Genomic DNA, 14,248 nt, shown 5'->3' with positions numbered 1-14,248 from the left:
CTGGCTTCCATGGCTGGTGCATGACCAGGTGTTACAGCTGGAGAGTCTGGGCCTCGGGGCAATGGGTTGAGAGAGGGGACTATCCTTAGGTATTACCCCAAACTTCAGACACATTGTGTCAAATAAGCCGGCTCCACCCCTGCCCACCCCACCACTGACCGAAGCACGTGCTTAGTTCTTGCCAGCATGGGTCATCATCTCCCGCTGGGATGCCAGGGCCACGTGCCTGACCGCCTCAGCTGCAGTCCCCTCCCCAGGCCACCAGAGAAGGCTCAGCTGTCCCTCCTGAGAGGCGGGTGGGAGGAGGGCAAGAGAGTGTGAAGTATCCTGGAGATGAACGCCTGTGCTGGGGAGCTTAGTCACCAGGCTTCTCAGCTGTTGCGCTGCTGAGGTTCTCAGAGTCCCAGGCAACAAGGTAAACAACCCTAATATAGTAGAAGAGGACAGGGACTCCACTCCTCACCTCCCCAGGGCAGCCAGATAAGCTCCAAGCACAACACACGGACTTGCCAGGCCCAGACCTGCTGCTCAAGCCCCCCAAAGCCGGCCCCTCGGACCTCTGCCTCCCCCCAATCCAGGACCTCAGCAGGGTTGGCTTTGGGTGGCCCACACAGCTGCCTTTGGTCAGGCACACCACCCCTCCTTTCTCTCCAGGGGAGGGGAGTAAGGAAGGTTTCCTTTAGCATTTTCATCTGGAAGATCTGAGAAACAGATCTCTGCCAGGAGGGTAGGGGTGGAGGGTGAGGGCCAAGGATCAGAGGTCAAAGTGCACACAGGGTCAGAGCAAGTCTGCATACCCTCTGATGCTCCCCAGGGAGGATCCAGGATGTGGAGCATCACATGATGATGTCAGCACCCCGCTGGCCCCAGGTCAGATGCTAATTGGTTGCACACCCAGGCTTTAATGTCGAGTTTTGGGGGTTTTTTTAAGATTTTTTTTTATCTTACTTTTACTTTCAAATTAATAGAAACTCATTATAAAAGAATGGTACCCCAAAAACCAAAAGTCTCTCTGTCCCCCAGTCCTCTTCTGAGGTAACCACCCTTTGATATGCGGATATAAACATGTAGTCATGACTTTTATTAAAATGAGGCTGCGCTCATGTGTTCTGTACCATGTTTTTCCATGCAGCAGTGGATCATGGACAGATTTCCTCACTGGTCATATACACCTGTCTAGTGCCTTTTAACAGTCAGTGTAGAAGCTCTAATCCTAGTCGGTTCATTCATAAGACCCATGACCTCCTGGAACTGTATCCCACAAGTGGCGCGGGTGGGCCCACACACACTTTTTATTTACCAGATTTTCACAGGGCTCTGTGGCCCACAGAGGGTTAAGAACTGTTCGTTTGAGCACATCTGGCTGGAGCGTGGAGCTCTAGGAGCCTCTTGTTGCTCTGCCCTGATCTGAATTAGAGTGGCTTTGGCCAAGTCCAGCCAGCTGTTGTTACCAAGCCCCTGCTCTGTGCCGGATGCTAGGCCCGGGCTGGGGACAGAGGTGTGGGGCCCACACGCCTGACCTGAAGGAGCTCGGATTGTAATGGGGGTGGACACTCACATGGTGGAAGGATGGTAGAAGCAGCCATCAGCCGAGCACGTGGGTAAAGTCAGCCAGGACGAGTGTTGAGGAAATCAGGACAAGGACCAAGAGGAGACTGTCTCCATGATGATGAGGAAGTAAAGGACAAGACTGTATGCCTCTCACATATTATTGTTCCTGGGATCTTTAAAAGAACTTATAGAATTGCTTTTATTCCCTTATATTTACTGATGAAATGAATATGAATACTAAAGAAAACAAGAGGGAGTGTTCCAAGAAGGAAAGAGAGACCCCTGGTATAAAGCGTGTGGGCAGTTAAGCAGAGGGAAATGGCCTGTGGATTTGGCGGTTAGGTGACTGCTGACCATGCTTCCACCTGGGCATGCATGGTCTTGAACTTCAGTAAAAAAAAAAATGTCCAGGATGTAAAAGCTAATACCCCTAGAACGGCCTTCAGCAAGGTAGGGAGCTGGCAGCTCTGCAGTGAGGCTTACCCCCCCAAGACCCCAGCTCTGCCCCTTCTTATCCCGTGACCTTGAACAGGTCACCGGTCTGATCTTCAGCTTCTTTGTCTATAAAATGAGATGATATCACCTCCGAAGCTATTGTAAGATGCAAACAATGAATAAAGTTCTGAGCATAGTCCCTGGAATCTGTTAAGTGGGCATTAAATATTAGTTCTCATTAACATCCTCATCAGAGTCCAGCCCTCACTGTACAGATGAGGACACTGAAGTCCAGAGAGAAAAGGTGGCCAGATGGGCAGCTGGCCTGGATTAGAAGGGCAACCTTTCTCCCTTGAGAGCATCCTTTCAGCCTGCTCTCCCTGGGGCTGGCCCAGACTTCTAACACACCTTGTGTTTTGAAGTGTCCCTTCCAACTCCCTTTGATCAGAGTGGTTGGGAAGGGTTTTAATATCACTGGGGTGCTCTGAAAGACTTACGGATTTCTTCAGAATTAAAGCCTAAGCTTCCAGACTTCCTTGGTTCACAGCCCTTCATGTCATTTTTTCAAGGTGCCCCTAAAGCAAGTTTCATCTGTTAAATAATTGGGTCAAGTAATAAGTCTTTATCCTAACAATCTAGTAACTATTTGCATAACAACACACATAAATTGAAAGATAAATTTCCTTCTTAAACAACCATAATTACTAATGGAATGTGTATCCTGTTGGGCACGCACTTCTCCACCTTTGAAATCACTGGACACCATCCCCTTCACATCCTGCTCCACACTATCCCCCTAAAGAACCTTTTTGTCACAGCAGCCTCCAAAAACCCACCTTCCTAAAGATACATCCTCAAAAGAATGCAGTGCAGCTATTGAAACCGAAGTATCTTAAGCTAGTAGTCTAGGTGGCGTCCCCAGATGTCACCATCACTGCTCCCCTTGTGAGTTCTCTGTGGTGCGCGCTTCACCTCACAGTTTGGGAACAACAGGGTGAGAGACATTTGCTAATACAAGTCCTGCCGACAAATTAGTCCCAATTCAGGTTCAGAGCTGGAAACACTGACAGAGAGTCAAAGTTCGTGCAAGATGATCAACCAGATATTCTGCAAGTAATCAGAAGAGAGATTTTTCCACTGATAGGCAAAAGTCCAAAAGCCGCACGAGTCAGCAGGTCTCCGAAGACTGCCAGACCCTGACCGACTGCTTCCTGGCTAGTGTTGTTAGCACTCGCGCCCCCTGGTGGCACTTCTCGGGGCTAACAGGCAAGCCAACTGCAGCCGAAAGGAAAAACAAGTCTCTATTATAGGAAGTATAAGCATTTATTTTTTGGGCTCCAAAATCACTGCAGATGGTGACTGCAGCCATGAAATTAAAAGACGCTTACTCCTTGGAAGGAAAATTATGACCAACCTAGATAGCATATTCAAAAGCAGAGACATTACTTTGCCAACAAAGGTCCGTCTAGTCAAGCCTATGGTTTTTCCAGTGCCTTTGCCAACAAAGGTCCATCTAGTCAAGGCTATGGTTTTTCCAGTGGTCATGTATGGATGTGAGAGTTGGACTGTGAAGAAGGCTGAGCGCCCAAGAATTGATGCTTTTGAGCTGTGGTGAAGACTTCTTGAGAGTCCCTTGGACTGCAAGGAGATCCAACCAATCCATTCTAAAGGAGATCAGCCCTGGGTGTTCTTTGGAAGGAATGATGCTAAAGCTGAAACTCCAGTACTTTGGCCACCTCATGCGAAGAGTTGACTCATTGGAAAAGACTCTGATGCTGGGAGGGATTGGGGGCAGGAGGAAAAGGGGACAACAGAGGATGAGATGGCTGGATGGCATCACTGACTCGATGGACATGAGTTTGAGTGAACTCCAGGAGTTGGTGAGGGACAGGGAGGCCTGGCATGCTGTGATTCATGGGGTCGCAAAGAGTCGGACACGACTGAGCAACTGAACTGAACTAAACTGAAGCATTTATTGAGCGGCTCTCATTTGAGCTGGAGGGAGAAGGCAGGAGCTGCCATACCTGAGCACCCACTGAGGCCTAGTGCTGGTTATCACCCCTCCAAACTCCTACCCTACACAGGAGCAGAGGCCACTGCCCCCACTATTCACATATGGAGACACATAGCTTAGAGGAAGTGATCCACCTTTGGAAACGGCCGAGCCAGGGTCTCAGCCCAGGATGCTTGTATCTAAGGCCTATTTCTTCCCTCCATGTCACGCTGGTCCCTGCAGAGGAGTGGGTGGTCCCCAGCCTGCCAGTCCATTGCAGACAGGGCCTGGGCCAAGCCCCTCCCCGTAGGAGAATCCTCTCCTATGCCCAGATCCTGGGGAAACAGCTGCAAACAGAATAAACAAGCACTGTCGCATCTACATGGACATTTTAGCCTCAGGGGGAAAGGCAAACAATTATCAGCAAATAATAAGTGCTTAGAAGGATGCTGAGGATCCAGAGGCACTGACAGAGCCAGAATCTTGGCTCTACCAGCTCTGGGTACAGAAACATTTTAAGATGTGGATGTTGATAAACAAAAGGTCCCATAACCTAGAAACTGTCCAGACATTTGAGCTGGGGGAAAGAAAGTTCTGTGTTCAGCAGATCTGAGGGTGAGCAGCATGCCAGGGGCCTGGATAAGGATTGTCGTTTTTGTATGACTGTTTCCATAAACATCAGCACTGTAGAACTTTAGTCAAGTACTAGGCATTGACCCTGAGCGCCCCAGGGTTCACGCTTTAGTTTCTAAGTGTCCAGCAGGCCCTTCAGGGCCCTGCCTGGCCTCGGAATCATCACCGGGCCCATCCATGGTCTCCATGTAGGGAGCTCCAAGGGTCCAGATAGGAACCCAGGGAACCAGCCCTGGACCTTCAACTTGACTCCCACCCACCGCTGGGCCCTTCCAGGTGCGAGTTGAAGTATTTCGGGCAGAGGAGTTGATGGCATGTGCGGGATTGACCTCCCCCAGAATCGTCCCTTTGTATGGAGCTGTGAAGGAAGGGCCTTGGGTCAACATCTTCATGGAACTGCTGGAAGGTAAGGAGCCAGGGGCCACTCTTTCTACCTCCAAAGTCAGAGCCAAGGGTTTCTCCAAGTCTTGCCCAGGTTAATCTTGGTCCCCAGTCAATCCATTTTTAAACTCTTGACCTCATGACATCAGCAAGAAAGGCCTGCTTTCTACCACCTGCCGTTTGAAGTCTCTTGCCCTTGGCTGATTTGGAGGCCTGGAAAAGCTCCATGTAAAGACCAGCCATTGATCTCCTAGGTGGTTCGCTAGGCCAGCTCATAAAGCAGAAAGGCTGTCTGCCAGAGGACCGGGCCCTTTACTACCTGGGCCAGGCGCTGGAAGGGCTGGAATACCTCCATACCCGCAGGATTCTACATGGAGATGTGAAAGGTAAGGCTCAGGGCACGCATGGCCCTGGTCCCTATTGGGCTCTTTCCTCACCCCATCATGCCTGCTTCCTCCCAGATCTTCTGTACCTCCGTCAAGGTGGGTGGGCTGAGCCAGCAGGAGAGGAGAATGTGTTCTCCCAGCCCTCAGCCTGGCACTGTGATTTCCAGTGGGTGATGCCCACAGAAAACACTAATCAAGCTCCTACTTACTGGTGACCATGGGAGGGAAGGGCAGCAAGGCTGAGTGGCCATATCCCCCTACCCTCTGAGAGCCTGCCTGCTGCCTGCCTCCAGCCTGAACTGATCCCCGCCTCCCCCCTCCCTCCATGACTAATGAAACTAATCAGAAGCTGCAGCTGCCACGTAGGGTCAGCCAGAAAACTGCCCCGCCGGAGGTTCATATTGGGCCGGGGCCCTCGGTGACTCACCTGTTCCTCTTCTTCCCCGGGGTGGCCTGGCAGCCGACAACGTGCTCCTGTCCAGCGATGGGAGCCGCGCAGCCCTCTGCGACTTTGGCCACGCTGTGTGCCTTCAGCCCAACGGCCTGGGGAAGTCTTTGCTCACAGGTATGCCCTGCCCCCTACCCCTTCCCCCAAAGATAACAGCTGGGCAGCCTTCACGAAGCGTTAGCCCTGCGCCTCTTCCTGTACCTTCCTTAATGGCAGTCAGAGAGGTGAGCACTTTATGTCCATGAAGATTCTTAAGCCCCACAACCACCCTAGGTTATGAGGCTTTTGTTGTTAAGCTTAAATGCAATCATGCATGTCAGGTGCTTGCTTCTGATGTTCTTGTTACACAGAGGAGGGAACAAAAGAGGCTGGGTGCCACACCCAAGGTCCAAGGTCTGCTGTCCCCAAACCCCCGGGGCTCCAGGCCCCTTGGCCAGCCTTTCCCGGGGAGCTGTGCTCCAAGCCTGTGAGCTCAGCCCCCCCTCGCCTCTGAGAGCACGGTTTTGCAAAGCAGAATGAGATGGCTGACCAAAGGGCCTATGCTTTCTAGCTGGAGAAATGCCTGTTTTTAACTTATATTTTTCTGATTATTAATCTGTGTCTGCAGTAAAATATTGGATAACTACAGTGTTAAGTGGTTTGGAAGGGGAGTAAAAGTTCTTACCATTCCTCTTGCCCAGAGAGATAATCATGAATATTTTAGATAATTCCCTCCAGGTCTTTCCTTATTCATAATTTTTTTGATACTTTTCTGTATATAGTTAAGGTCATCATAACACACTTTTTGTGCCCTGCTTTTTTATTTATAGCGTTAGCATAAAATTATTTCATTTTGACCAAAGGAAAAGCAATCTTTTAGAAGTGATTCTTTGTTGTCAAAGGACTCTTGATAATTCTGAAGATGTAATTTGAACACAGATACCTGTTTTCCACTTTGAAATAACTATAGTGTTATTATTATATTATAAAATATCTTTTATATCTTATATATATTATATTATATATAAATATCATATATTAACAGTATATTATTAATATTATACAATATATAACTATATAATATATTAATATAATATATATTGTTATATAATATATACATTTATATCTTTTCTAATACCTTTCACAGAAAGTAGAGCTAAACAAAAATAAGAAACACAAACCACCAGAAAAATAATACTCTTCACATCTGGCATCAGTCTTTCTAGTCTTTTATGCATATGTTTTTTTTCCTTTTTTTTTTAAGTTACTAAAATTTCAGGAACATCATACTATTAATCCCTCCCCCCTTTTAGAAGGCATTTTGAGAGTTTGATCCAAAGGGCAGAGCCAGTGGGTTTTTTAATTAATTAACTTGTTTGTTTATTTTTTGGCTGTGCTGGGTCTTCGTCACTGCATAGACTTTCTCCATTTGCAATGAGCAGGAGCCACTCTTCTTAGCTGTGCGCGGGCTGGGCTTCCCATTGTGGTGACATCTCTTGTGGAGCACAGGCGCCGAAGTGCAGGCTTCTATAATTGTGGTGCACAGGCTTAGTTGCTCCATGGTCTATGGAATCTTCCTGGACTGGGGATCAAACTGTGTCCCCTGCACTGGTAGGCAGACTCTCAACCACTGGACCACTACAGACGTCCAGAGCCCTTGTTTTAGATGATATATTCTTTGTTCCCGTCCCCAGCACAATCCCCACCTTGGCTTATCCCCAGCAAGTTGGACCTGGAGGCTTTATCTCTACTTACAGTACTTTGAGACAGAGTCAAGGTATATCAGGAACTGATTGGGGTGGTCATAGCCGAGGCTTCCGCCCATCAGAGCTCACAGTTGCCTTTTCTGCCTCACCTCACCTCTGCAGGGGACTACATCCCCGGGACAGAGACCCACATGGCGCCAGAGGTGGTGATGGGCAAGCCCTGCGATGCCAAGGTGGACGTCTGGAGCAGCTGTTGTATGATGCTGCACATGCTCAACGGCTGCCACCCCTGGACCCAGTACTTCCGAGGACCGCTCTGCCTCAAGGTCCGTGAGAGCCCCTGGGACGGCCAGCAGGCCACGGGCCCAGGCTGCGGGCTTGGTGGCGGCTCCCGTGTTGGCCGCTCTTTAGTGGCGGCAGGAGCAAGCAAGGGCCTCAGCAGAAATGTGGGATCCTGACTTAAATACTTGGCTACCCAAATTTAGGGTCCGAGGGCAGATCCTGGGTGAAGGGTCTTCTTGAGTTCATGGTTCAGGGCTTTCTTGTGTCCACACCCCAGGCCACCCCCGCCTGTCCTCCTGAGGGTTGTGGGGGTTGTGGGTGCCTGGGGGTTATGGGCGCCTCGCCTCCTGCTCTGTTCTGCCCTACCTAACCCCCTTTTCCCTTCTTCTTGGAAAAGTCCCAGCCCTCACTCTAGACCAGGCCATTCTAGTCCTTTTGACTGACCCCAGCACAGCAGGACAGGGGAGAGTGGGGAGGAGCAAGAAAAGGAAGTGAGGGGCAGGAAGTGATGGGGAGGCGAGTCTCATATGTTGCCTTTTGACTCCCAGATTGCCAGTGAGCCTCCACCTGTGAGGGAGATCCCGCCCTCCTGTGCCCCGCTCACGGCCCAGGCCATCCAGGAGGGGCTCAGGAAAGAGCCGGTCCACCGAGCATCTGCAGTGGAGCTGGGGGGGAAGGTCAGCCTGGCACTGCAGCACGGTAAGAGCCCCGCGCTGGCTGCAGGGAGTGAGAGGCGGTGGGGTCGTGTGGTGGTCAAGAACAAGATACTCAACATCTCAGAGCCTTGGCTTCCCCATCTAGAGCATGGGCATGACACCAACCTCAGGCCTGTTAGGAAGACTGAGGTCATGTGAGCCCAAGTGCTTAGTACTGTACCTTGATGCAGAGGCCATGCTCAGGAGATGGGGGAAAGAACTCACAACATAGAAAGGGGGCTTGAACTCATTAGTATCAGAGAGTGTGAAATAAAGCCAGGTATCACTTTCTAGCCATTTGTGTGGGAGAAAGTCAGAAAGCTGGCGGTGCCAACTATAGGTGGGGATATGGGACAGTGGCCCATAGGCTCTGCTGGAGGGCACCCGGCAGCACTCAGACAGATGTCTGCAGACCTGGGACCCTGCACCCTACTCCAGGGCACACTGCCAAAGAAACTCTGCCCAGATCCATGAGGGACGCACCTGGGGGTGTACACTGCAGTGTCATTTGTGAGAGGGGAGATGGGCGCAGTTGGGTGTCCCTCCTTGGGAACACGAAGAGGCCAGTGGTGGGAGTGGGATGGGGTCGGGTGGGGTGCGGGATGCTCCACGCAGCACCCACAGCAGTACAAGCGCCTCAGTGTTCACAGGGCAGCCTGGCTGGATCTTAAAACTGTAGTGCCTGGTGAAGCAGGGACCCACAGAGCAAGGCCTAGAATACAGTGCCGTTGTGTAAATTAAAAATCGATAAATAAAAACAACACACACTTAGCAAGAATTCAGTGAAACCTAAAGTGACATATTGCACTTTTGATGTCTACTGAAGATAGAACATCAGCGGGGTGCGAGGGAGGGAAGTGGCAGGGCTTGAAAGGCAGTGGTGAGGAGAACGAATAGGGATTGAGTAAAACAGGAGAGAGGCCTTGCCTGGCCCGCACCCCAAACGTAGATGGTAGTTAAATGGCCCCCCCATTTAAAATGGCTGAACTTCCTCCCCACTCCCGAGAAATAGTGCCCCCTCAGGAAGCACTGACTGTCAAGAAGGGAAGGGTAAGATACAGAGGGTCAGCGAGGCCCATTCTCCTGGAAGCTATGAGTGGGCATTACCCCAGAGCTATTTTTAAATCTTCCCTTTGTAATATTAACATTACAATTAATATTAACAAAGCCCTTCTCTGGAGCCAATTCTATAATTTTTAAATTTGCAACTGTTACCTGGAAGGAAAATAGAATAAAAGAAATACTGTTCTATTTTCATGAGAGGACCCCCCCTTAAGGAAGAAGCCTCCTGTGAAGACCACACAGCGCCCTCTGAAATCGTGTCCTGGCTGGGCGAGGGACCACCCTCCCTGCCCACTTCTGCCACTCCTCTGCTCAGAAAAGGCCACCGGCCTGGCCTGTTCCCTCCTCACCGCGTGTGCTCTCTGTTTTGTAGTGGGAGGTCTGAGGAGTCCCTGGAGAGGAGAGTACAAAGAACCAAGACATCCACTGCCACTCCAAGACCACCCACCACCAAGCCAAGGCCACCGTCAGCGGACCCTGCATGCCCCGCCAGGGGAGCTCTCACCAGGGGCCCCAGGGCTGCAGCCAGCTAAGGACGCAGCAGGCGGGGCCCCTAAGCTCCAGCCTCCTCCACCTCCAGACCCCCCAGAGCAGAGCAAGTCTCCCAGCCTGCACTGGGGCAAGGAGGAGTCTGGGACATGGGACCCACTGCCCCTGTCCTCCCTGGATCCTGCCCCCGCCAGGAACCCCACCTCACCCGAGCGAAAGGCAACCTTTCCTGAACAGGAGCTACAGCAGCTGGAGATAGGTATGGGCAGCTGCGGCCTCCAGGGCCTTGGACACAGGCCTGGGCGCTGCCCCAAGGCCTTGGCTTCATCCTCTCCATAGCCAGCCCCCGCCCTGGGCTCAGCGATCTGTGCAGCGAACCCAGACCCCTCCGGTTCACAGCCATCTTCTGCTTCTCTCTGCAGAGTTATTTCTGAACAGCCTGTCCCAGCCGTTCTCCCTGGAGGAGCAGGAGCAGATCCTCTCGTGCCTCAGCGTCGACAGCCTCTCCCTGTCAGATGACAGTGAGAAGGTGAGTGGGCCACAGACCAGGAGCCCGGGCACAGGGCTGGTGGCTTTGTGTCCACCCCGTGGAGGTGTTCAGTGCAGGCAGAGGGTAAAGGGCAGGTGATAGGGTCGCCCCTTTCTTATGGGAGGGGTCCTCGTTGGGGCTGGGGGGTCCTGGTTTCTCAGAATGAAACAGTCCATCTCCAGCACACCTGGGAATGCAGGACTGGTTTGGTGACTAAGATAGTGAGGGGAAAGGCTGGGCTTTAGTCCCCATAGAGAATAATCGTCACCTTCCTCCAGCCCTGGGGCCCCTCAAGAATTCAGCCCCGTGCTGAGTCCCAGCAGTGACCAGTAGAGCCACGCTCCAGCCCAAGCCAGGAGCACTCCCTCACCAAAGCAGACCAAGGCCAGAGAAGGTTCCCTGAGCCCAGGGACCTGAGTCTGTGCCCACTCTCGCTTCAGAACCCGTCCAAGGCTTCTCAGAGCTCGCGGGACACACTGAGTTCCGGCGTGCATTCGTGGAGCAGCCAGGCAGAGGCCCGCAGCTCCAGCTGGAACATGGTGCTGGCCCGGGGGCGGCCCACTGACACACCAAGCTATTTCAACGGTACAGTCCCCTGACCTCTGCCTGGGACTGGGGAGTCTGAGGGGCGGGCACAGTGGGGAAGGGAGAGGAGGAAGCTACCTGGCACCCAGAATTTGAGGTGCCTGGCCACTGAGTCAGTTTAGAGTAAACTAAACTCGGAGCCTGTCCTTACCGAGCAGTGAAGGACCATGGCCCCTCATGGGCAGCTGATGGAGTCCCAGAAGCCTCGCTGCGGGTGGAGAGCAGTCTCTCCTGGCTTGGAGTAAAAGCCTGAATTTCTGAAGGGAAAGGGAAGAACAGGAGCCCATGAGCATTTTAATCAAGAACGCAGCAAGAGGTACTTGCCCAGTGGTCCAGAGGTTAAGACTGCCTTCCATGCAGGGGGTGCAGGTTCAATCCCTGGGCAGGAAACTGGGATCTCACGTGCCGTGGGGTGTGGCCAAAAAATAGAAGAAAAAAGAGCTTAGCAAAAGGTTTCCTGAGATCCTCCTCTGGGGTTTGAAGTCAGAGGGTAAGAAAGACAGCACATGTGGAACTTCTTTGTTTCCAAGTGTGGTTGCAGAGGTCATTCTGTGATTTTAATAGCACAAGGGTTTAATTAGCACACAGTTCCCTGGCCTTTCCAGGGCCAGTGTGACTCATGGCATCAAGCCCCATGCCTGGCCAGAGGCTGTCCCACCTCAGGGAACATTACCATCTAAGTTGCCCACAAACCAATTTAAGAATCTTTGTTTCCAGTTCCTTTCTGCTTTTTGTGTGTAAGTTGGAATACTGCTTCCACACAGGAGCCAAGCTTAGCCCTTTGCATTGTGCAGGCCAGATTTCCGGTACTGACAGAACATGGCCATGAAGAGCTCGCAGGGGTATAACATTACAGCCCTTCCATCCTAAAGCCATCTCTGCAGCTTCTTCAGCCACCCTGCTTCCCCCTCCCTAGGGCACCTTAGGGAGCTTGCAGCCACTCTCCTTATGGTCACCTTGCCTGACTTCTAGGTGTGAAAGTCCAAATACAGTCTCTCAATGGCGAACACCTGCACATCCGGGAGTTCCACCGGGTCAAGGTGGGAGACATCGCAACAGGCATCAGCAGCCAGGTGAGGGGGCAGGTACCTGCTGAGGGGCAGACTCTCAGAATCCAGTGTGCCCAGCTCAGTCCTCCGGGAAGGAAGCTTTTGAATAAGTAGAAATGGCACCAGAGGGAATAGTTGGCCCTGTAATGTCTGCCCCCCAGGGTCCCAGGGCAAGACTGGCAGTGGTGACTGAGGGGTCCTCAGGATCCCCACCCACTTGGGCTGGGTGAGATTCTTCAAGTCTTCCAGAATGAAAGGCAGGTAATACTCCAAGGCTGCCCGCTGCGTTGTAGGGAAGTGTCTCCCAGTGCAGCAGGAAGCCATCAGCTCTGCTCTGCTGGGACCCTTCAGCACCCCAGCCGCTCTCAGGCCCCCTGATTTGCTCTGCCCCCAGATCCCAGCTGCAGCCTTCAGCTTGGTGACCAAGGACGGGCAGCCCGTGCGCTACGACATGGAGGTGCCGGACTCAGGCATCGACCTGCAGTGCACCCTGGCCCCAGACGGCAGCTTCGCTTGGAGCTGGAGGGTCAAGCACGGCCAGCTGGAGAACAGGCCCTAAGCAGCCTTCCACCACTGGCTCCAGTCGGCCAGAAGTGGCCTTCCTTCTCGGTGCTCAGTGCTGCTCTGAGACACAGGCTCTGCCTGCTCCCGGAGCTCTGCCAGCCCGTGGCTCAGTGGTGGGACCAGGGGCTGGCAGCAGTAAGGTGGCGCCAGCAGGACACCTCCCAGGATCTTCCACCCGGGTCCTGCCTGAGCCCACCGGAGAGGAGGAGGAAGAAAGGAGGCCTCTTCCCACGAGGAACAAAGAGGGTCTTCTCTGCCTCGGTCCCGACAAGCTGGCCTGACCCAGTTAGGATCAGTGACCACCTGCTGGCAGTCAGGGGAGAGCGGCTTCCGGCCCAGGTCAGGAGAGGTGGGTGAGCTGTCCCTCAGTTTCCAGGCAGGTGTGAGCGTCTAACGACCCCCGAACCAGGCCCAGGCCAGGACTGGGGCGGCAGGTGTGCCTCCCCTCGCGTTCATGGAGGGGCCCCTCTGACCCCCTTGTCCAGCTTTGCCTGGCCATCAACCCCTCTTCTAGCACTAGGAGCTTTTCAGGCCAGGGAGGGAGAGACGCCTGACATGGGGCTCTCCCTGGGAGAGAATGCCACTTCTCAGGGTGCCACAACTCAGGCCCTGAGCTGAGGTCAGCTTCAGAAGAACCAGAGAAGGCATTCAAGTGACACGGTTCTCAGCCCCCAAGCACGTGCCCCTTTGCCACCAGCCACCAGTCTGCCCCAGAGCAGCAGGCCCTGAGCCCAGCCGCAGGCCCAGCACTGCCCCTGCCCAGCTGGCACTCAGCTCGCTCAGCTGTGGAAGTGGAGGGTGACATGAGACCTACCTGACAGGAACGCTCTGAGGACAGAGCACGATCGACTCCGCAGAAAGCACCCGACGCAGGCGCTCCTGTTACCCAGGCCCCGGCCCTCCACACCCTCACACAAGCCTCCCGGGACACTCACTCACCCTGCCAGCCCTGGTCTCCAGGGCACCGCCTGCTGCACTTTGCACTCTGATGACCTCAAAGCACTTTCATGGCTGCCCTCCAGGAGGGCAGGCCAGCGGTTCTGCATGGGCACAAGCAAGCCAGGAGATGGGGGGAAGGGACTGAGCTCTTGACCCTTCTTCATGCATGTGACCCCTCAAACGTCCTCCAGATTTCCTTAAGATGTGCCCCCCGAGGCCAGCCTCTTCTTTTGGGGGGCAGCTGATCAGGACTCATGTAGCATTAATCAACTGTGAATTGCTGTGGGGTAAGGGGGTATCCCTGAGATCCCACCTGGGGAGAAGCTCATCCCCACGTTTTGCCAGGTGACCTTTGCCCAGCTATCCACAATTTAGCCATTACTCCTCCCCAAGGAGAGACTCCCGGCCCCAGGATGTGAAGAACTGCAGCCTTTGCACTGCAGAGTTGACATGGTAGAAAACTTTGCAAGCAATAAAGTTTGAGATAATGACAAGTGTGTTTGGGCTGTGGTTGTCTCCACTCCCGCCTGCCTGTGCCTGAA

At 52.9% G+C, this 14,248-nt stretch overlaps 1 protein-coding gene across 1 annotated transcript in view; it reads left to right on the top strand.

Annotated features, from left to right (window-relative positions):
- The window catches only part of MAP3K14 (mitogen-activated protein kinase kinase kinase 14), a 43,748-nt gene extending 29,548 nt beyond the window's left edge, over positions 1-14,200 (top strand). Inside the window, exons 7-16 of the mRNA XM_070773650.1 lie at positions 4,889-5,018; positions 5,248-5,379; positions 5,840-5,944; positions 7,675-7,838; positions 8,343-8,493; positions 9,925-10,299; positions 10,463-10,569; positions 11,010-11,154; positions 12,127-12,227; positions 12,598-14,200. Coding sequence (XP_070629751.1) covers positions 4,889-5,018; positions 5,248-5,379; positions 5,840-5,944; positions 7,675-7,838; positions 8,343-8,493; positions 9,925-10,299; positions 10,463-10,569; positions 11,010-11,154; positions 12,127-12,227; positions 12,598-12,762 — 1,575 coding nt within the window. The 3' untranslated portion in view covers positions 12,763-14,200. The remainder of the gene's footprint in view (positions 1-4,888; positions 5,019-5,247; positions 5,380-5,839; positions 5,945-7,674; positions 7,839-8,342; positions 8,494-9,924; positions 10,300-10,462; positions 10,570-11,009; positions 11,155-12,126; positions 12,228-12,597) is intronic.
- The last annotated feature ends 48 nt before the right edge of the window (positions 14,201-14,248 follow it).

This window comes from Bos indicus, chromosome 19 (assembly GCF_029378745.1).
Source record: "Bos indicus isolate NIAB-ARS_2022 breed Sahiwal x Tharparkar chromosome 19, NIAB-ARS_B.indTharparkar_mat_pri_1.0, whole genome shotgun sequence".
NCBI lineage: Eukaryota > Metazoa > Chordata > Mammalia > Artiodactyla > Bovidae > Bos > Bos indicus.
The sequence above is the reverse complement of the archived record's forward strand: the minus strand, read 5'-3'. Positions and strand labels throughout refer to the sequence as shown.